The sequence below is a fragment of the Mustela lutreola genome, chromosome 4 (assembly GCF_030435805.1).
Source record: "Mustela lutreola isolate mMusLut2 chromosome 4, mMusLut2.pri, whole genome shotgun sequence".
Classification (NCBI taxonomy): domain Eukaryota; kingdom Metazoa; phylum Chordata; class Mammalia; order Carnivora; family Mustelidae; genus Mustela; species Mustela lutreola.
The window spans coordinates 96,804,770-96,827,948 of record NC_081293.1 but is presented as its reverse complement, the minus strand read 5'-3'; the positions used below and the strand labels follow the sequence as shown (position 1 = coordinate 96,827,948).

General features: G+C 36.0%; 1 protein-coding gene across 2 annotated transcripts in view; it reads right to left on the bottom strand.

Moving 5' to 3' along the window:
• The window catches only part of CDK13 (cyclin dependent kinase 13), a 121,865-nt gene that overhangs the window by 35,850 nt on the left and 62,836 nt on the right, over positions 1–23,179 (bottom strand). For both annotated transcript variants that reach the window (XM_059170559.1, XM_059170561.1), the window contains exons 6-7: positions 9,823–10,012; positions 8,351–8,407 (exon numbers count right to left, since the gene is read on the bottom strand). In XM_059170559.1, the coding sequence (XP_059026542.1) occupies positions 8,351–8,407; positions 9,823–10,012 (247 nt within the window). The remainder of the gene's footprint in view (positions 1–8,350; positions 8,408–9,822; positions 10,013–23,179) is intronic.

Here is a 23,179-nt window from a genome sequence, read left to right as displayed (position 1 = left end):
ACAATACGTATTCAACCATTTTATATCTTATGATATAATTGATCTTTCTAACACCTATGCCCATTCCCTAATTCTAACCATAATCATCCTGCCTAGGTTTACTGAAACAGCTTTCTAACTGACTGCCCTTGTTTCCATACTTACAAGGTCAATCCCCTTTTCAAAATAAAGTCAAAGTGATAGCATAAAGTGTCAGTATCTTATACCTTTAATACACACTGCTGCCTCCTACCTCCTAGAGAATATGCACACAAGGCCCATAAAAATATCTATTACTTGGTTCTTGCTCCAACCACAATGAACCATCAGTTCCCTTAGAAGGTTGAGCAAATGTTCATTTTCTACAGCTAGGAGAAAAAGCCAGGGAGAGAGCAGAGCTGGTAGGAAAACTTTCAAGAAGACAGTGGTGCTATAATTATGTTTTAAATGTCTGAGATAGACATTTTTTAAATAAACTTCTTTTTTTAAAGACTTTATTTATTTGTTTGACAGAGAGAGATCACAAGTAGGCAGAGAAGCAGGCAGCAGCAGGGTGGGGAAGCAGGCTCCCCGCTGAGCAGAGAGCCTGATGGGGGCTCAGTCACAGGACCCTGGGATCACAACCTGAGCCGAAGGCAGAGGCTTAAACCCACTAAGCCACTAGGCGCCCCTTAAATAAACATTTTAAATAAGCTTTTTAATAAACTAGTTTAAAATAAACTTTTAGAAGTTAACATTGACAAAAGATAATGAAAATGGTTTTATTACTCAAGAAAAAAAACACACCATTTATTCAAGAATTTTGCAAAACAGGTGTCCTGCCTCACTTTCCACCTTGGTGTTAAATGAGAAGGAAGCAAACACTGAGAAAGTACACAGACAGAAAAAGACATTAATCATAAAAGCAAATTCCAAGGTAGATGGAGTTAGCAAATAAAGCCAATTTCAAATCACCTAATTCACTTATTTAAATGATTAACAAACAAGTATTAAAGAAAATATTCTATGTTACGATCATGAAACTGTTTTTACAAACATAATGATGAAAATAAAAATAACCGAAACTATGTTCTGAAACTAGGTTGTTGGGGGCACCTGGGTGGCTCAGTCATTAAGCGTCTGCCTTCAGCTCAGGTCATGATCCCAGAATCCTGGGATAGAATCGCACATTGGGCTCTCTGCCCAGTGGGAAGCCTGCTTCTCCTTTTCTTACTCCTCCTTCCTGTATTCCCTTTCTTTCTGTCTCTCTCTTTCTGGGTCAAATAAAGAAACAAAATCTTTGAAAAATAAAAAACCACTAAGTTTAAATCTCAAGAAAACTAAAGTACTGTTGTAATATGAAAACAGAACATCCAAAATTAGACAAATAAGTGAAAAACCAAAATCCCCCCAAATGTGTCAAATTTGGTTACTAAGTTTAGCTATATATTATCAAGATCCTAAAGATGGTCTTACTTAGATCACAAAAATGCAACTGATGTGACACCTCATATATGATGCTTTATTTTTCTTTCATGAATTTTTTTTAAAAATTACATTCTTGATATCTCTACCCAGTATTTCCATAAAAAGTGAATTTATAACTATGAAAAAAGAAACAGGAATAAAAAACAAAGATGGTACTTAGATGGTACAGAATAAATACACTTTAAAGAAGACAACCTAAGTTCCTGGGGGGCTCAGTTGGTTGAGGGTCTGACTCTTGGTTTTGACTCAGGTTATGATCTCAGGGTTCTGGGACTGAGCCCCGCATCAGGCTCCCCAATCACTGGGGAGTCTGCTTGAGATTCTCTCTCTCCCTCTCCCCTTCCCCTTGCTTGCGCACTCTAAAGTCTTTTAAAAGAAAGAAAACCTAGGCGCCTGGATGGCTCAGTGGGTTAGACCTCCGCCTTTGGCTCAAGCCATGATCTCAGGGTCCTGGGATCGAGTTCCGTATCGGGCTCTCTGCTCAGTGGGGAGCCTGCTTTCCACTCCACCCCACCCTGCCTCTCTGCCTACTTGTGATCTCTCTCCATCAAATAATTAAAAAAAAAAAGGCCAAAAAATGGAAAATAAACCACCCCATTTACTCCCATAATTAAGTTAAACTCCCAAGTAATAAATTCCATAACCTGGCAAAACAGACAACACATGCAATCCCTCTGGCATTAAATTTAAAAAAACAAAACAGTAATTCCAATAAGCTATTATTCTTAGTAAAAACTAAACTTTGTAAGGATCCAGAAATAATGGTCTCAACAGTAAATACTCTGAATTTCAATTTCTATTGAATATCTTCATGGTTTTTGAGAAGAAAGCAGACACTCTCTTTTCTGCTAGGGGGAAAAAACCCCAACACTCTAGAAACAACAAGAAGAATACTCCCTTTGTTTTGTTATTTCAAAACTTCTACCTTAATACGGTCAACAAGGTTTTAAAATGTAAGTCATCAGGCTTGTATATAATAAAACTTCCATGTGAAATCTCAGGTTATTTAAAATATCTGGTGCTATCAAAATACTTCTCAATTACATCTTTCTCATTTGGTATTTAAGGAGCTTTACAGGAGATTCAGAAATGGAAATATCATACAACTTGCTGGAAAACTAAATGAGTATTCTTCAATGGGCAAAAATAAAATATATTATTTGAAGGCCAAGAAAATAGAGACAATGAAATTCAGTAACTGTTTGTTTTGACAACTGAAAAACCTGCCATCAGCCTAATGGTACCTCCAAAGCAGACTCTAGATGCCCCTAGAATTCAGCACTTAGAAGATACTTTTAAAAGTGGGAATTTTTTTTTTTTTAAAGATTTTATGTATTTATTTGACAGAGAGAGAGAGAGGGAGAGCAAGCACAGGCAGACAGAGTGGCAGGCAGAGTCAGAGGGAGAAGCAGGCTCCCTGCCGAGCAAGGAGCCCGATGTGGGACTTGATCCCAGGACGCTGGGATCATGACCTGAGCTGAAGGCAGCTGCTTAACCAACTGAGCCACCCAGGCGTCCCTAGAAGTGGGAAATTTAAAAAGAACATACTTCTAGGAGATCAAAGTTAGATCCAGAGTCTTACCGAAGCAGCACTCCAGTATAATGAAAATAAAAAGGCTTTCTGTCAAAAGATTTGAGTTTAATTCTTAGCTCTACCACTAATTAGGTGATCTTGAAAATATACTGAAATTTTGTAAATTTCAGTTTCATTATATTTAAAATGTACATAAGAATGATATCTACACCACCTGTTTCAGAAAAACTGCTGCTTTTGCTTAAAATAATTCTTGTGAAAGAGGACTATATATAATAAACTACCATGCACAAATGCTAGTTAAGTTTGTTCCTTTTTTATAAACAACAAATATTTATGAAACTCTGAGCTCGGTACTGTACTAAGAACCAAGAGATGGCTGGCCGAAAGAGTCAACCACCAACACGATTGGAGCTGTTTAAAGCCTAATTAAGAGTTTGGTAGTGATAGAAATTATAATAATACACTTTAAGTACTATGTAAATTAATGAAAAATGTATTCTGGCCACATGAAGACGTGCCCAATGCTGACTACAAGAATCAGGGTAAATTTTTCAGGAGTGGTAGTGACTAAACTGAAGCAAAAAAACAAATCTGTCAGATTGAGATAATGCAGAGTCTAACTCCATATAAAAGTTAAGAACTTATGCAGATTCAGAGAGGCATTTAACTTGTTTAGGGAACTACAAATAATTCAAGGGTTGCTTGGCGGGGCGGGGGTTGAGGTGGGGAGTAGCAGGCAGGGGACAGTAGTAAGAATGACCTAAGAAAATAATGTTAGGGAAAAAGACCAGAAGCACAAAAACCAATATAATGCTATTTACAGTGGTCTACAGGGACATATCTATAAGTGACTGGGTATCTTCAACTAAAACATGAAATAAAGGAAAAGGAGCAGACTTTTTCTGGGGAATGTGAAGACCGGCTTTGTAACAAGATGTTTAACTTACAGTATCTATATCACCTGGGTGGAGCTGTCCGTACACACATAGCTTTAGAGATCAAAAGAAAGATGAAGTCTTGAAGTTGGGATTCGTAAATCTTCAACATTAAGGGAATGGATCAAATTTCCCCTACATGAAGAGGGGGCACACCATACCCTAGAGAATTAAATTGCCTTTCCCATTTTATATACTAAAAAATGTAAGCTACTCCATTAAGGCCAAAGGAAGTACAATTTAATCTTGATCTTATGATTAGGTCAGCAATCTAAATGAGATTTCTATTCCTAAAGCTTGTTTAGTCACATTAGTGACATTATTTACTATTATTAATGTTATTAATGATCTTATTACTATGGTTCTAATAACTGGCCCAGAAGATCCTTTGAATTATCTACAGTCCCCAAGGCTCCCCGCACTAACTGATATCAGGAGGGTCCTCCAGATCAGAATGACCTTCTCTTGGATCAGAACTGATCAAGCAATTACTGTGAATATGTTTTAAACTTTAGGGTAAAAACCAAACATTTAAAATATGGTCCCTGTCTTTAAATCGACTAGAATTCTAGCTTGAGTGTAAAGACAAGAATACAAATAATAAGTCCTGGATATAAATTTCATCTAGTCCTTGGATAAGCTGCAAGAGGTAATACTTTCTCCCTCTTCCACTGATACCTATAAATAGCCTTCCTATGTATAGGAAAAGTTTAGTTTTGCTTTTAATGGCAATTTTATGAAAAGCCACTAGGTGGTGATATTGCCTTAAAAATGTTCAAGAAACTTATTTTGATCTCAGTAACTTGTAGAACTGTAAGAGATGTTTTCTAATACCCTTTAAATAAAGATTTTAGAGATTTTCAATCCTTCATCTTATAGTTGAGAATGATAAGATAGAGATTAAGTAACTTGCCAAAGATTCCACAACTGCTTAAATAAAGGGCAATGACAGGACTAGAGCCAAAGTCTCCCTGATTGAGCCCTAAGGGTGTTATGTTCCTTTCATTAAAAAATGTGCTAAGTTCTAATTCAATCTCTAGAAAATGAAATTATCTTCAGTTTATGTGGAAAGCATGTATGTACTCATATGGAATGGTCACATAAAGAGAAAAATATCCTGTAATTTGGAAAAGCACTGGAGCAACGACGTGGTAAAATAAAAACTCAGAAATGGGTTATATATTACTGTGGCTAAAAGTTTCAGGACAAGTTGATTTTAAAATAGCTACTGAAAAAAAATGAACAGGTATAAAGAAATGGGCAAAAACCTCTGGTCTCCAGTTCTGTATTTTCCAAGGCTAGATGGGACAGTGTATAAATACTGATATACAAAATAAGAAAATGATTATTAAAGTTTAAAGAAATAATTTCCCCCCTAATTTTATCCCAGTGGTTCTCTTTTCTTCCACTTAGCACACATGACAGAGGAGATCCACATGGGTCGCATCACACCCGATCCTCAATTCCTAAGTATGGACTATCACACTCCATTCCAGTTCTCAAGTTCAAAAAAATATCTGAAACCAAGTAAGTGAGAATGTAGTTAAGCTATTACAGTAGTTAGCTAAAATGTGTTCTGCTTGGGAACAAACAAAAAACACTGCAATAATTTCTTGAACACTTCAGTTAACTCTATCTGTAATAGCTAATTACATAGAAAATAATTCAAAGTGACTTAACATTTGGATGGGTGTTATCACGATAAAGGCTTACCCTTCTTCCGGCTTATAATGACAAAGAAATATGAATGAAAAGTCATTTGTCATGTTTATTTCAAGAAATATCTAGAGCGGCGCCTGGGTGACGCAGTGGGTTAAAGCCTCTGCCTTTGGCTCAGGTCATGATCCTGGGGTCCTAGGATCGAGTCCCACATCAGGCTCTCTGCTCAGCAGGGAGCCTGCTTTTCAGTCTCTCTCTACTTGTCTCTCTGCCTACTTGTGATCTCTGTCTGTCAAATAAATAAATAAAATCTTAAAAAAAAAAAAGAAATATCTAGAAAAGTTGGGACAATATTAAATCTGCTAAAGGCAGTATGGTAAAAATTGGTATGTTATTAAGATTTACTAGAACAAAACATGTATTTTTAAAGTCATTCCTTTAAAATTAAGCCTACTTCTCTAATTTTAAAGAATTATTCAAATCAAAAATGAAAAAGAAAAGTTTTAAGGGAAAACATAAGCCCCTAAAAGACAGGATATTTGCTTACAAAACAAAATAATACACCAAGCCCTGTCTTTTAGGAACTTACGAATTTGGGTAAGCAGGAAAGTTTAGTATATGTTACCTGAAGACGCAAATTTTAAATTTTCTTCTTTAGTAATCTCAAAATTCCTGTATCAATTCAGTAGAGCAATGGGGATCATGGCTCAATGAACATATCATACCCTTGGAACTCCACTGAAACCCAACATTCCATTTTAAAAAAAGGTAAAGTAAACAGGGAAAAATGGGAGTCTAATACGTAAAATTTGACTTTACAGTCAGTTATCCTGGAATGTATCTAATATGTGAATAAATATCAGCAAACAGGAATCTATAAGATGAAAACAGTAATTTAGCTCTTCTCCATCTCCACTGAAACCTAACGTGAAAACATGAAGGGATTTACATTCAAGAATGACAAATACATATACCTGTATTAAGGATGATCTAAACTATAGTGAAATCTCAATTAACCAGCTATGTAAATAGAATCCTTAATTAAGCAAAATTCCCCCCACCCCAAAGAACAGTCATTGAAATTTGGTTATTAAAATATACAAATACACATCAAGAGAAGTTTTCAATTAAGTGTATATTTGGCCAGTCTGTTTTTTCCTTCAATTTCTACCAAGAAGTATTATTATATAAGATGGAAAACAAAACAAGAAACAACCTGATAGCTGGAAACTTGAAATTATATACTCTTGATTCTGACAACAAATATTTTCTGATCTTTAAAGCCACCCAACCCTTTCTAGGTCTCAGTTTTCTCAAATACAAATGAGGGTTACGCTTTTGTGCTTTAAAACAGTTTTTTAAAAATTAACAGTTTCAGGGTACAGGTCTGTGATTCCTCAGTCTCACACAATTCACAGCGCTCACTATAGCACATACCCTCCCCAATGATCATCACAAAGCCACCTAAACAGTGTTAAACTTAAAACAACAACAACAACAACAACAACAAAAACAACCCACAATGGTTTCTTTAAAAAAGCGTAGCAAGTAAAACAAATAAAAGTGGAAAACTCTGACTAAAGGAAGTATAGGGGACTGGAACCCTGTCCAAAACAACTGTCTACACCACAGTTTTCTGAAGGGTTTAATGAATTCTAATGGATCTTAAACACACCATTTAAAAACCTCTCCACACTAAATAATGAAAATAATTTTCAGAATGACATGATGACACGGCAAGATTCAAAAATAAACAAATTTTCACTGTAAAAAATTCAAACATGAATGTTTTACCAACTAACCAGAAACTGGCCAACATTCAGTGAAAGTAAACACCTACTTCTAAGAATTCCAATTAACTGATGCATCATTACATTAAAGTATGGTTACACTGAAGAAATTACAGAATTGACAAACATAAAGTACTTTAGAATATGTAAGTGAAAATTAAGAAACAGTACTGTTTGACAGGAAAGAAATGGGTCACACTAGAGATATATTAAACTGAATTAAGTCTGCAATATATTTACATAAAATCCATTATATCACAGAAGTATTTTATTTTGAAATTCCGTATCAGTTCTTTTGTTTTTTAAAAATTTTATTTTTAACTAGCCTCTATACCCAATGTGGGGCTCGAACTTACAACTCCAAGATCAAGAGTCGTATGCTCTATGGACCAAGCCAGCCAAGTAACCCCATATTAGTTCTAATAAGACAAGTCATATTTCACCACCACCATGTCCAAAGGAGCCAAAGGAATATACATCCTAACTGCAGCCACAGAAGCTCCACAAAGAAAAGTTATGCAATGGAAATTCTTCACAATAGTTTGTTTAAATAAAAGGCTCTAATGAGATTAAAACAAATATAACTGTAGATAAAAGTATAGTTTTAAAAAGTCCAAAATAATAACTAAAAGTGTGTACGTTTAAACACACAATATTAAAAAAGGTATATATTAAGATTTTTCACCAAACACAAAAATCATAAACATCTTAATATCTGAGTCTACATTAGAAATTTAAGTATGAGTTTTTTAAAAAGAAATTATATTTACCTCTAAATGCCAAAAACCAATTATTTTTAAATTGAGATAAATGCATAAAATTTGCAATTAAAATAATCAATCCAATATGGTACAAAATTATATTATTTCACATATTTAACAATGAAAAGTAAATTTCCTTTTTCTTAAAAAAATAAAGTATTAATAAGGTATTCTTAAAACTGGTCTCTATTATCTTTAATAGTCACTTAAAAGTACTCTTACCTTTCTTCTGAGCTATACAATCGAGCAAGTCCAAAATCTGCAAGTTTTATTTGCCCTCTGGTAGAAGACAAAATGAACAAAAAGCATTAGTGTTCTCTGAAATAATACACATTTGTATCCATTCATTGATGTCTAATTATATACATTCATATTCTGTTCCTAAAACTAATTAAAAATATGTAAACTTTAACTTTGATCACACAGCAGTACCCTAAGTCCTAAAAGAAAAGGCAAAAAGATAAACAAAGTAAAAAAGTAGTACTTCTCCTTTGGAGACTTCAGTTATTATTATTCTATCTAGAACCACCACCACCACCGCTATTTTTATTGTACTAGTATTAACAGTATTTTAGTACTACCTAGTTCCTATTTAGAAAAGTATATGACAATGAAAATAAACGGAGATAATTTCTGCTACTTAGTAATTAGACGTATTACCTGTTCAATTCAAATCAATAATGCATAAGACTAAATCACATTATTTTTTTTTTTTTTTTTTTTTTTTAAAGATTTTATTTGTTTATTTGACAGACAGAGATCACAAGTAGGCAGAGAGGCAGGCAGAGAGAGGAGGAAGCAGGCTCTCTGTTGAGCAGAGAGCCTGATGTGGGGCTCGATCCCAGGCCCCTGGGATCATGACCTGAGCCGAAGGCAGAGGCTTTAACCCACTGAGCCACCCAGGTGCCCCTAAATCACATTATTTTAAATCTATGTTTAGTTTCTAGTTCTTAGAGGGACTAGGGACATAAAACCCTTTTGCACACTAAAGTCGAACTAGGCATGCCTCACTTAAACTAACAAGTAACACCAACTGTAACAGAATTACCAGAGCTCAGGTTATGTTGTCAGTAAAATGTTTTTAACATACACTTTAAATATCCATTTATGCAGGGGCATCTGGGTGGCTCAGTCGATTAAGTGTCCAACTCTTGATTTTGGCTCAGGTCATGATCTCAGGGTCATGAAATCGAGCCCCCTGTCTGGCTCTATACTGGGTGTGGAGACTGCTTAAGATTCTCTCTCACTCCCTCTGTCCCCCACCCTCCACTTGCACTTTCTTTTTGGGGGGAAAAAAAAAATCAACTTATGCATATGTGTGTGTATACACACGTCAGAAAAGCTCTTTTTAAAACTGTGATACTGGTGTAAAAACAATTTCTAAATAAAAAATTCTTAGATCTATTCTTAACCTAAAGCTGAAATCACATTATTAATTACTAGAATATCCATTCACATTATTTGGAAGAATATCAAATGAGAAATTCAATTAAGTATTATTTTATGTACATTAAAAACTACCATTGGAAATTAATTAAAGTATATTTAACACAAGTCCAGTTAGACCTCAAGCAATAATACTGATTATATTGAAACAGTTTGAGCAATAAAATAAATTTAGGTCTTTTTAACAGAATCAAGGCATATATTATACAACACTCATTTTAAACACATATATCAAACTCACATCATACCTATTATTTAGAAGAATATTTGAACATTTAATATCTCTATGCAAAAAGTTCTTCTTATGACAATAATCCAGACCTTCCATGAGCTGTCTCATGAATGACTTTATGTGATTTTCATTAAAATGAACCAAGCCTGATTCCAGTAGTCCCATCAGATCATGGTCCATATATTCAAACACCAGATAAAATGCACCTAAGAAGAAGAATAATTCATTAAAGTTTTTATTCTTATAACTTTTCTATAGGTTCAAAATTTTTAAAAATTAAATGCTATGGAGAAAATTATTCCTTGAAAAGAAGTCCTACTTTGTCATTTCAGTAACATTCATCTTTCTCTCTGAATTTAATATAAATAAATGCATTCCAAGGAAACATCTAACTCAATTTTCTTCTTTTGAAGAAGAAAACTGTTAAAATATCAAATCAACTCTACAATGCATAGTTTCTGGGTGGTGATTCATGTAAAATAAGTTCTTAACTGTTTTATATATTGAACAAACTGTCTCTCAGCAGAAGTTTAATAAAATCAGTGTAGTTCATCAAAGAAAATTCTAAAAGTGTTAAAACAATTGTGTTTAATTAAAAAAAAAAGAGAGACTCTGGGCCCAGTTGGGACTTTAGATGATTTCTATTAAACCTTCAAAAAACATATAATTTCATTCTGTTTATACAGCTCCAAAGCATTTGAAAGCACACAAACTGCAACTCTATTTTATAAGACCAGCTTAAACTTGCTACCCAAACCTAAAATCACACATAGTACATACACAACAATCGTGATTCAAAAATCCTAACTGAAGCTCATACAAACTGAAACCAAAGCTGTATCCAAAAATATTCCAATCAGACTAAGTTTAAGTTACCAATTCAAGAATGGAAAAACTAACAAAATTCAACATATCTATCAAAGAAAAAACCTATTTATATGTCAAAAAAGTCATCTGAAGAAAGCTAACAATCAGTTCCTAATTAAAAACAAACATCTCACTCACAGTAAACTTAGAATGATTCTTAAAAGTTGGGGATTAAAAAGTGTACTTGTGATGAGCACTGGGTGTTATATACAAGTGTTCAATCACTAAATTCCACACCTGAAACTAACACTTGAAACACTTGTATGTTAACTAACTGTAATTTAAAAATTATTTTTTAAGTTTATAATGGTATCTCTCTCAAATCAACAAGTCTTAATGAAGAGTAAAATGCCAGTAAAACATGACAAAAACATTCATTACTAGTAACTGCTCTAAACGTTAAGCAAAATTATTGTTAGTAAATAAAATTAAAGACAATGTATGAACACTGAAATAGAGAAAAATATAATTATTGATAAAGATGACTATTTTCCTTGAAATCCAACAGAATAAAGAGAGTACCTGGGTTAGAGAAAATCATATATAAAAAGCAAAAAACTTCATCTATGCAATTAACAACTCATTAGAAAATAAAATTTAAATAACTCCACAAAAGGAAAAAAAAATTACTACAAAGGATTAGGAATAAACTTTAACAAGAACTATACAAATTCATTAAATACCAAACTATAAAACAATAAGAAAATCAAGGATTTGCTTCTATTTTCTTTTACTGAGAGAATAAATACTTCACAAAATAATTCTAAAGTTCACCTTAAACAAGAACCAAAGTACCAGTACCAGCTAAAATGTTTCTGAAAATTAACCTACCAAAGATTAGTATGACCTATAGGGACAAATATGAAAGTATAACACGATATATACCAGAAAACAGAGCCTAAATATACATCTAATAATTATGAAAGCAACTATCAGTTGAAAATAAAGAGGCAAACTGGTTAATGGGACGAATGTGTGACACCTTAGGAAGATGGGGAGTTATAACAAAGACAAAACAAAACCCCATTAAAAACCAAGAAATTTTATTAAATAAAAATTTAGAATAAAACATATATAAGTAAACAATATGGAAGAGAGGGAAAAGTAAATGATAAAGCAGAGAAACACATTTGCTACAAAATGGGTTAATATCCTTAATATAAGACAAAGTCTTAAAAATCAGTACAAAAGAAGATCAATCCCACAAGAGAAAATGAGAAATAAAATGAACTGTCAATGTGCAAATGATATTTTGGACAAAATACATGAAAACTCCCACTATTAATCAAAATATACAAAGTAATATAATACTTTTAACTAAAGGGAAAAGATTTCAAAAAGACAGACAATAAATACACAGTAGTAACAACCTTTACTGTGTGTAAGGTAAACAGATAATGTTATAGAGTGCTAGTAAATCAGAAGATTAAAATTAGGATTAAAATCAGGCAGGCGCCTGGATGGCTCAGTGGGTTAAGCCGCTGCCTTCGGCTCAGGTCATGATCTCAGGGTCCTGGGATCAAGTCCTGCATTGGGATCTCTGCTCAGCAGGGAGCCTGCTTTCTCCCCTCTCTCTCTCTGCCTGCCTCTCTGCCTACTTGTGATCTCTCTCTGTCAAATAAATAAATAAAAATCTTTAAAAAAAAAAAAATCAGGCAATATACATGAAAGCTTTAAAAATGACATATCCTTTTACATAGCAAGTACATTAATAGATATTTAGCATAAGGAAATAAAGATTGCAAAGATTTAGCTATAAGCATGTTCACTAAAAGCAATGCAGAATTAAATATTTAAAAGCAAAACAAAAAGCAAACAAAAAACCTGGTTATTATGGTACATCTATACCATACCATGCACTTTGAAAAATCACTGCAGAGGTATAATATTAATGTGGAAATGTATTACTCATATTGAGTTAAAGTAAGTAGATTATAAAATAATAGTTACTTGATAGATCTATCTTTGATGGCATTAAATAACGAGAAAGTACTTAGAGTCTACACAGTGCAACAAAGCCACACCAGCTATTGAATACTTCAAATGTGGCCAGACCAATGTTCTGGAAGTATGACGTATACATTAGATTTCAAAGACTTCCTACAGCAACAAAAAAAGAATACAAAATACCCCAATAACTGTTGTATTGAGTATACTGATCTATTAGATATACTGGATTAAGTAAAAATACTTGAATTAGCAATTGATTTTTTAAAATGCAGCTAAGAGATTATTTTAAAATAAAACAGAATGGCTTGCATTCTATTTCTATTAGAACTGCATTAGAGGTATAAGAACTGAAATAAGAGAGCTAAAATTATCTCTCTATGCAGATAATATGATCTTTTGTTCCCCAAAAGACATAAACATTCAATAAAAAAATTATTAAAAACAGTATCACAATTTAGAAAAACAGCAGAAAAAAATCAGTAGTCATTAACAGAACTACCAATTAAAAGACAAAAGGGAAGACACCATTTCTACTAAGAGATTTTTTTAAACTTAGAAATGTAACAAATTCTTCAAAGATAAACTAAGAAGACAAAAAACTTTACACAAAAAAATGCATAAATTCTTAGGAAGGCTCAACCTGATAAAGATGTCAAAAATTTTCCCCTAAATAATTTATAAATTAAACACAAGCTCAATTTCTACTTATTTATTTAAGATTTTATCTATTTATTAAAAAAAGGGGGGGGGAGAGAGAGAGAGAGAAAACTCAAGCAGGGAGAGGGGCACAGAAAGGGAGAGCAAGCAAAACTCAAGCAGACTGCGCTGAGTGCAGAGCCCCAAGCAGGGCTTGCTCAATCTCACGACCCCAAGATCATGACTTGGGCTGAAACCAAGAGTCAGATACTTAACTAACAAAGCCCCCAGGTGCCCTCACAGCTCAATTTTTTTTAAATACAGATTTTTTCCCCTAAAATTAAACATGAAGTCCATGTTATAACCACATAGAAAAATAAAGAAAGAAGAGCAATGAAAACACCTAAAAGAGAAAAGGGGATCTAGGCATGAGGCTCTACCAGGTATTAAGGTCTATAACTAAAAAGTGTAATATTGCTAAGTTAACATGAAATAAAACAAATCCAGAAATAAGTCCAAGCATGTACAGAACTTTAATATAAAGATGGCATATCAAGTCAATGGGACAAAAGATAGACTGATTAACTAGCAATATTTGAGGAACTGAAGAGGCAGAAACAGATAAAACTGATCTGTTTCTCACAACATACAAAACATAAAAAAATAAAGTCATGAAAACAGTTTTTTAAAAAACATGAATTTGGGGGCACAGGTGGCTCAGTGGTTTAGACCTAGGCCTTCAGCTCAGGTCATGATCCCAGGGTCCTGGGATCGAGTCCCACATTGGGCTCTCTGCTCAGTTGGGAGCCTGCTTCCCGTCCCCCCGCCTGCTTCTCTATCTGCTTGTGATCTCTCAGTCAAATAAATAAATAACATCTTAAAACACACACACACACACACACACACACACACATGAATTTCTTCATAGCCTCAGATCGAGGAAAACTTTCCTAACTATGAATCAAATCAAGCAAAAATAAGAAGAAAACACTTCAATAATGTCACTAGGTAAAAATAAAAATCTAATGGGGCGCCTGGGTGGCACAGTGGGTTAAAGCCTCTGCCTTCGGCTCAGGTCACGATCTCAGGTCCTGGGATGGAGCCCCGCATCAGGCTCTCTGCTCAGCGAGGAGCCTGCTTCCTCCTCTCTCTCCACCTGCCTCTCTGCCTACTTGTGATCTCTGTCAAATAAGTAAATAAAATCTTATAAAAAAAAATCTAATGCATGGCTAAAAACACTACAAATTTAGAAGAGTAAAACAAACTGGCAAATATTCATTTGAAACTTACATTCCAGATAACTAAATAATATCCATCATAAAACGTCCCTATAAGGTGGAAAGAAAAAGATTAACAACCTTACAGAAAAGTGGGCAAAGATAGAAAACTCATGGGATGGTGGGCGGGAGGAGAGCAGGAAAGGACAATAAACTGCCATTAAATCAATGGAAAGATGCTTAACCTTACTCATAAAAAATTTATTTTTCAAACTGAAACTTCACCACAATAACAAACTGACAATAATCCAGAAGAATGACACAACACTCTACTGCAGAAGCTGTGAGAAACCCTCATACACTGCTAAGAATTTGGCAATATCAAGTTTAATCACATTTAGCATTTCCCTTTGACTTAAGCCCAATTCTAGGGAACCTGTCCCAAAATTCACTGACAAAAATACAAAATGATGCAGGCACAGAGCTATTCAATGCACCATTCTTTTTTTAAAATATTTTATTTATTTATTTAAGAGAGTGAGAGCGCGACAGCACCAGCAGGGAGAGGGGATAAGCAGACTCCCCACTGGGCAGGGAGCCCGACACAGAGCTGAATCCCAGGACCCTGGGATTGTGACCCCAGCCGAAGGCAGACGCTTAACCAGCTGAGCCACCCAGCCACCCACCTCAGCATTACTTCTAACAGTAACATACTGAAAACAATGCAAATGTCTATTAGTAGGAGGCTGAGTGAATACACCGGCACATCCACACAGTGGAGTACTGTACAGCCATAAAAAGGGATGACGACAATCTCTACTGACAGGGAGTAATCTTCAGGATACACAATACAGCATTTATTATTATGCTGCTCTTATATACAGAGGGGAGGGTGAATATATAGGAACTAAACGATGAATTGAACTTTTCAAAAATAAAATCCAGTTGCCCATAGGTAAGGGAGAAAACAAAAACAAGAGAAATGAAGTGGGACTATTCTGCATGTGGCCTATTTATTATAAAGTTTTGAGTCTGGAATCACATAATATTTTACATGATTAATATATATCATTAAACCAAAAGGGTAAAAAAATAAATGCCTAAAAATTGGAAACAGATGAACCTAAATGTGTATCAAACTGGCTGCACATGGTCTATATCATAGTATTTTGACTAACCATCCCCAGTGGGGTATATTCTAAGTATAAAAAGAAACACTATGAAATCTAAAACTTCAGTTAGTAGTCTTTTTAGTAATTAATAGTAATACTGTTATCTTAAAATTATTTTATGTATATTGTAGGTCTACATTAATATCTTGGAATCAAGATTTTTAGTATAAAATAAAGACAAGTTTAAGATAAAAAAAACAGGGCGCCTGGGTGGCTCAGTGGGTTAAGCCACTGCCTTCGGCTCAGGTCATGATCTCAGGATCCTGGGATCGAGTCCCGCATCGGGCTCTCTGCTCCGCAGGGAGCCTGCTTCCTCCTCACTCTCTCTGCCTGCCTCTCTGCCTACTAGTGATCTCTCTCTGTCAAATAAATAAATAAAATCTTAAAAAAAAAAAAAGATTAAAAAAAAAAGAAACCCTGTTCTTTTAAATTAAAATCATCTATGGTAGGGGCAGCAGTCTGGCTCAGTCAATAGAGTGTGCGACTCTGGATCTCAGGGTCATGAGTCCAAGCCCGTGTTGCATGTGGAGCCTACTTAAAATAAAAAAATAAGTAAGAGTTTCTCTTAAAAAAAAAAAAAAAATCTATGGTAGCAGGTCACTAAAATGGCCCCAATGCTTCTTATCTACGAGTATCTATGCCCTCACACAGGGATTTAAGGACAGTCTGTGTGACCAACAAAGTATTGCAGAAATGATGTCACTAGCTACCAAGGCAAGGTCACATAAAGGCTCCATTTTAGTTTCTTAGATTAATTTGCTCTGGGGAAAGCCAGCCACCAAGCTGTGAAGATAGTCAAACAACTCTGTTGAAAGGCCAATGTAAGGAACTGAGACATCCCACAAGTAATGGAACTACAACCTGCCAGCCATGTGAGGAAGGTGATTGTCCAACTCAGTCAAGCCTTCTTTTTTTGACTACAGCCTTGATCAACATATCATGGCGAACTCATGAGACAACTTGAGCCAAACAAAACTGCCCAGCCCAGATGCTCCCAAATCTCTGCCCATAAAAACCACAAGAGATAATGGCTTCTAGAATCATCTTTGAAGTATAACTGCCAAACAACTGGATTATATCTAAAGAAGCTTCTAGCTCTAATTACCATTCATAGGAAATATGTGAGTTAGAACAAGCTAAAAACACTAAAAGGAAGCATTTAGCCAAATCCAAAATGTGGCTTATTCTTCAATGAATAAGTGGAATGAAACGTCAAAAAAGCAAGAGAAGATACCACAGATTCTAGGAGACCTAAAATGATAATTAACCACATAAAATATAGATCTTGTTTGCATCCATAGTCAAACAAAGCTCCTATAAAAATATTTATAAGATAGCTGGGTAAATGTAAACACTGACTGTTAGATAATATTATAAAACTGTGTATTTTGTTAGGTATAAGGCCTCTTTCTAACATAAACACAATTTCATTATTATAGACAGATTATGTTCACAATATGATGCCTGGAAATTACTTAAAAATAGTCAAGCAAAATAAAAACAAGTAGGGAAGGATAAAACAAGACTAGTATAATGTGGTAACAGTTAAATGTGAGAAATGGTAATACTGGGGTTCAGTATCCCGTTTTATTTTAAGTATGTTTGAGTACTTCAATAATACTGTTTCATTTTTATTTTTTTTTTAAAGATTTTATTTTATTTATTTGACAAACAGAGGTCACAAGTAGGCAGAGAGGCAGGCAGAGAGCCCAATGCGGGGCTTGATCCCAGGACTCTGCAATCATGACCTGAGCTGAAGGCAGAGGCTTTAACCCACTGAGCTACCCAGGTACCCCAATAATATTGTTTTAAATGTCCAAAACAAAAATAAATAAAAAATTTAACAGGCTTTCAAATTATCCTGAATTAATCAATATATTGTTCCTGTATTTTAACTGGTTTTATTTTTATCAAGGTTTATATTTATATAGTTTTAGGCAATGTTTCAAAGTCAATGTTTCCAATCGTTTCAAATGTTTCAAACTGTGTCATGTAATCAATTTAGTAGGTCACAACCCACATTTTAATTTTTATTTATTTTTAAAGATTTTATTTTTTATTTTTTAAGATTTTATTTATTTATTTGACAGAGAGGTCACAAGTAGGCAGAGAAGCAGGTAGAGAGAGGGGGAAGTAGGCTCCCCACTGAGCAGAGAGCCCAATGTGGGCCTCAATCCCAGGACCCTGAGATCATGACCTGAGCCAAGAGCAGAGGCTTAACCCACTGAGCCACCCAGGCGCCCTAAAGATTTTATTTTTAAGTAGTTTGTACATGTAATGTGGGGCCCAAACCCATAATCCCAAGATCAAAAGTTGCATGCTCTACTGACTGAGCCAGCCAGGCATCTCACAACCTGCATTTTTTTTTTTTTAAGATTTTATTTATTTATTTGACAGAGAGAGAGAGAAAGAGACAGACAGACAGAGTGAGAGAGAGGAACACAAGTAGGGAAAAGCAGGCTTCCTGCTAAGCAGGGAGCCCAATGCGGGGCTTGATCCCAGGACCCCAGGATCATGACCTGAGCTGAAGACAGATGCTTAATGCCTGAGCCACCCAGGTGTCCTGACAACCTGCATTTTTAAAAAGCTCATTCTATTGCATATTATTTTTCCTTATATTGTATTTAAACATTAATAAAATCATATGTTATAGTATTTTTATAATACAGCAGGCCAAGTAAACTTTCACTTTGGTAGGAACTTACATACATACACAGAATTAGAAAAATGTCCAATATCAAAATTCTAAGAGGAGTTTATCTCTGTGTGAGCAGATGGGTGATTTTTACTTTCCTGTTACGCTGCTATTTTCTGACCTTTCCTGGGATCAAGTCCCTTGGGCTCCCTGCTCTGTGAGGAGTCTACTTCTCTCACTGTCCCCACCCCAAAATCATTCTCCCGATCTCTCTCAAAGAAATAAAAGTTTAAAAAAAAAATCCTCACCAAATTTAAGCAAATAGAATCCAACAATGTGTGAAAAAATATTTATACCATGACCAAGTGGAATTTAGTTCAGATATGCAAGCCAGGTTCATCATTCAAAAATCCATTAATGTAACCATACCATCAAGGCTAATAAGAAAAAAAAATTCGTATGATCATAGCAAGAGAGGCAGGAATAACATCTGACCAAATTCAGCACTCATTCTTGATTTAAAAGAACCAAAACTCAGCAAACCAAAAATAGAGAACTTCTATGAAAGAGTATCTACAAAAACCTAGAGCTAACATCATAGTTAATAGTGAGAGATCTCCCACCAAGAAAGAACGAGCCAAGGATAGCCCCTCTTATCACTTCTATTTGAGGCAGTACTATAAGACCTAGCTAATGCAGTGAGACAAGAAAAGGAAATACAAGGTATACACTATTAGAAATGAAAAAATAAAATGTCTTTGCTCACAAATTACATGACTGTATACACAGAAAATCCCAAAGAGTCACCAAAAAAAGTCCTGAAACTAATAAGCAATTATAACAAGGTTGCAAGATGTAAAAGTGATGTACAAGGTTAGCACCTTTCTTATATTCCAGCTATGAACGGAGATTTTCAATTAAAAACATTATACGATTCACATTAGGAACAAAAATAATTAAATACTTAAGTTATAAGTCTAATAAAATATGTACATGATCTACATAAGAAAAACTACAAACTTCAATGTAAGATACAGAAATCTTTATCAATGAAGATATTCCATGTACATGCACAGAAGACATAAGATTGTCAAGATGTCATTTCTTCACAGTCATATCTATGTATTTATCACAATCCCAATTAAATCCTAACAGGTTATTTTATGAATACTGACAGAGTAATTCTACAATTCATAGGAAGAGGCATTTCTGATAAAGGACTAGTATAAAACATGTACAAAAAAGTCATTAAACTCAATAATAAAAAAACAGACCAATTAAAAAATGGGCAAAAAATGTGTACAGATACTTCATCAAGAAAAAAAAAAAGAAAGAAAAATACCCACACACAGATGGCACATAAGCATATGAAAAGATTCTCAACATCATATCTCATTAAAGAATGGTAAACTGAAACAACAATGGGTTCCATACATACCTATTACAAAGGCCAAAATCCAAAACAATGACTACACTAAAGGCTAATGAGGCTATGGAACAACAAAACTCTCATTCATTTCTTGCGGAAACACAAAATCATACAGCTCACTTCTGAAGAGTTTGAGGAGGAGCTAAAATAGCAGCAGAATAGGAGGACCCTAGGCTGGTCTTGTCGGTGAAACACAAAGAGGTAACTATCAAGTCATCCTAAGTACCCCAGAAATACACCTGAAGACTGACAGAACAAACTCTACAACTAAACGGAGAGAAGCCGCCTCGTCGAAGGGGGCAGGAAGGGCAGAGGTGTGGTTTGGAGGAGAAAGGGATCATGACTGCTGTGGAGGAGGAAGACCCTTGGTGGAGGAAATGAGAGAGAGAGAGAGAGAGAGACATAAAGAGACAGAGTAAGCAAGAGAGTCAGAGGAGCACAGAGGGGAACCTACAGGGAGAACATTTCCCCAAAGTCATTTTCTGGGAAAAAGAGGGGGTGAGTTTTTTTGAGTTTTTTCAGCCAGCGGGGCTTCAAGCCTGGAGTCTGAAAGGTCGATGGGCTGGGCTGGCCTAGAGCCCTGAGGGTGCTGTCCTGCTCCCAGAGAGAAGGCAGGCAAACACCCCGGAGGCAGAGGGCATGGGAAAAGCCATCTGAAGAGCCCTTCCTGGAGGAGCTGGAGAGGTAGTATTCCTGGAGAGGCCTCAGTGGACACACAGAAGAGGGCTGGCGCCATTTCTCTCCCCTCCCTTCAGCAGAAACACAGATGCACCAGCAGGAGACGGCACTGAGACAACAGAGGCTGCCTCACTTGCTTCCAACAAACCCCAATTCCCTGCACTCTGGTGAGATTGTCTTTCCAGGTCAAGCTCACCTCAGCCCCAGCGCAGTGAGACCCTCCCCCAGAAGAGCAGCACAGACCCCTGCCCACATCATATCCCCGACAGCTAGAATCTGAGAAGTCAGCAGGCTCGACTGGGATAGAACCCACAGGACAACTGCGCTGCTCCTGGTCAGGAGGAAGGCCAGCAAGCCAGGAGCATATGGCCTGGAAAGAGCAACCTGGAAAAGCCCTGGGACACATCAGGGGGAGATGATTTGTTCTTCTCAGAGAACCTTCCTCAAAAGCCGACTGCTCTCCAGGGACAATGGAGAGTGCCATTTTCCTCCATGACCACAGAGTCACCTGAGGTGGTAAGCAGCACAGCAAGAACATGGGCCGCTTAACTTGCTGATGCCAAGTCCCACACTCTGGCGCTCTGGCCCCGCTGTCCTTCTCCGTCAAGCTTGCCTCAGTCCCAGAGTGGCAGGCCCCCGGCCCAGAAGAGCAGCACAAGCACCCGCACATACGGCATCCTGACTAGAGTGTTCTGCGGGGCTGCAATTCTAGCTGAGTAGCATCAGGTCCCATTTCACAAGCAAAGCAGAGCACACCTAGTGCAAACTCGCCACATTCCAGCCAGGGACCACCACTGTCCACAGCCGGCCAGGAGAGCCTGTGCTGATGACTGGCCTGAAGGCCAGAGCAGCCAAACCCCAGCAGCAGTCATGAGACGCACGCACAGACGCTTGCTCAGGTGCCAGATACCAGGCACTACATACCCTCGGCTTCATAAAGCCCTTGCTCTCCAAAGTGGGGAAACAAATGAACTTTTCTTGCACCCAGAAGGCAGAGAGTCAGACAAAATGCCAGAAAAATTCATCCCAAATGAAAGAACGAGAGAAAGCCATGGCCAGAGATCTAAGCGAGGCAGTAAAACACCTGATGGAGAACTTAAAGCAATCCTAAGGATACTTGCTGGGATGAAGAAAAGAACTTCAGGGACGCCCTTACCACAGAGATAAAAGTTAAAAAAAAAAAAAAAATCAGAAATGAAAAATGCAGTAACTGAGACAGGAAACACTTGATGCAATGAACATGAAAATGGAAGGAACAGATCTCTCCACAGACACGTGGCAGGCCAGAAAGGAGTGGCATGATCTATTCAATGCCCTGAATGGGAAGAAAATTTTGATCATAAATGGCAGATTTCATTTTTTTGATGGCTGAGGAATACTCCATAATCTGTGTATACACACACACACACACACACACACACACACACTATGCGTAACACATCTTCTTAGCCATTCGTCTGTCGATGGGTATTTGGGCTCTTTCCATAGTTCAGCTATTGGGGAGGATGCTGCTCTCAACACTGGGGCGCACGTGCCCCTTCTAATCTCTGTGCATCCTTTGGGTAAATAAATACCAAGCAGTGCAGTTGCTGGCTCATCGGGTAGCTCAGTTTTTCATTTTGGGAGGAAACTCCATACTGTTTTCTGGACAAATGTGGATATTAAGAAACAAAAGAGAAGATCATAGGGGAAGGGAGGGAAAAATAAAACAAGATGAAATCAGAGATGGAGACAAACCATAAGAGACTTTCCACTATAGGAAACAAACAAGGGTTGCTGGAGGGGAAATCGGTAGGGAGATGAGATAACTGAGATGGAAATCAAGGAGGGTACTTGATGTGATGAGCACTGGGTGTTATACCCAACTGATGAATCACTGAACTCTACCTATGAAACTAGTAACAGATGTTAATTCACTGAATTAAAAAAAAAAAAGAATGGAAAAAAATCTGCATCCAAGAAGACTCTATCTAGGAAGGGCACCATTCAGAATCGAAGGAGAGATCAAGAGTTTCCCAGACAAACAAGCACTAACAGAATTTGTGACTACTAAATCCGATTGTAATTATTAGTGTCAAGTGGTGTTCCTGTGAGATGTCATTTCCCAGTCTTTTTTGGGTGGTAATTATTTCACAGGAAGACATCATTTTTTTGTTTTGTAGAATCTATTTAGTTTTCTGTTACCTAATGAATTTTCTTCTCTCTCTTGAAAAAAAAAAAAACAGTTTGAAAGTTTTTCAAAAACCAAATATACTCTTACTACATGATCCAGCAATCGTTGGATTAATACCAATCCTTGGTATTTAATCAAAGAAACTGAAAACTTGGATTCAAACAGAAACATGCATGTGAATGTTTACAGCAGCTTTACTCATAATTATTCAAAACTTGGAAACATCCAGTATGTCCTTCAGTGGACGAATGGAAAAATAAATGTAGTACAACCATACAATGGAATTTTAATTATCATTAAAAAGGAAGTGAGGTGTGAAACTATGAAAAATACATGGAGCAAACTTAAATATAGATTACTAAGTGAAAGTAGACAATCTGAAAAGGCTACCTACCATATGTTTCCAATTATAATGATGTTATGGAAAAGGTAAAACTATGGAGACAGTAAAAAAAAATTAGTATTTGCCAGAGTTTCAAAAGGTGGCTATAAACAGATGGAACACAAGGATAAATTTTTAAGACAGTGAGAGTGTTCTGTGCATGGGGATGTTAGATTCTCTGTGCCTGTGAGATTTTCTGTGCCTCTTTGTCTCTCTTTCCCTGTGTCTCTCACA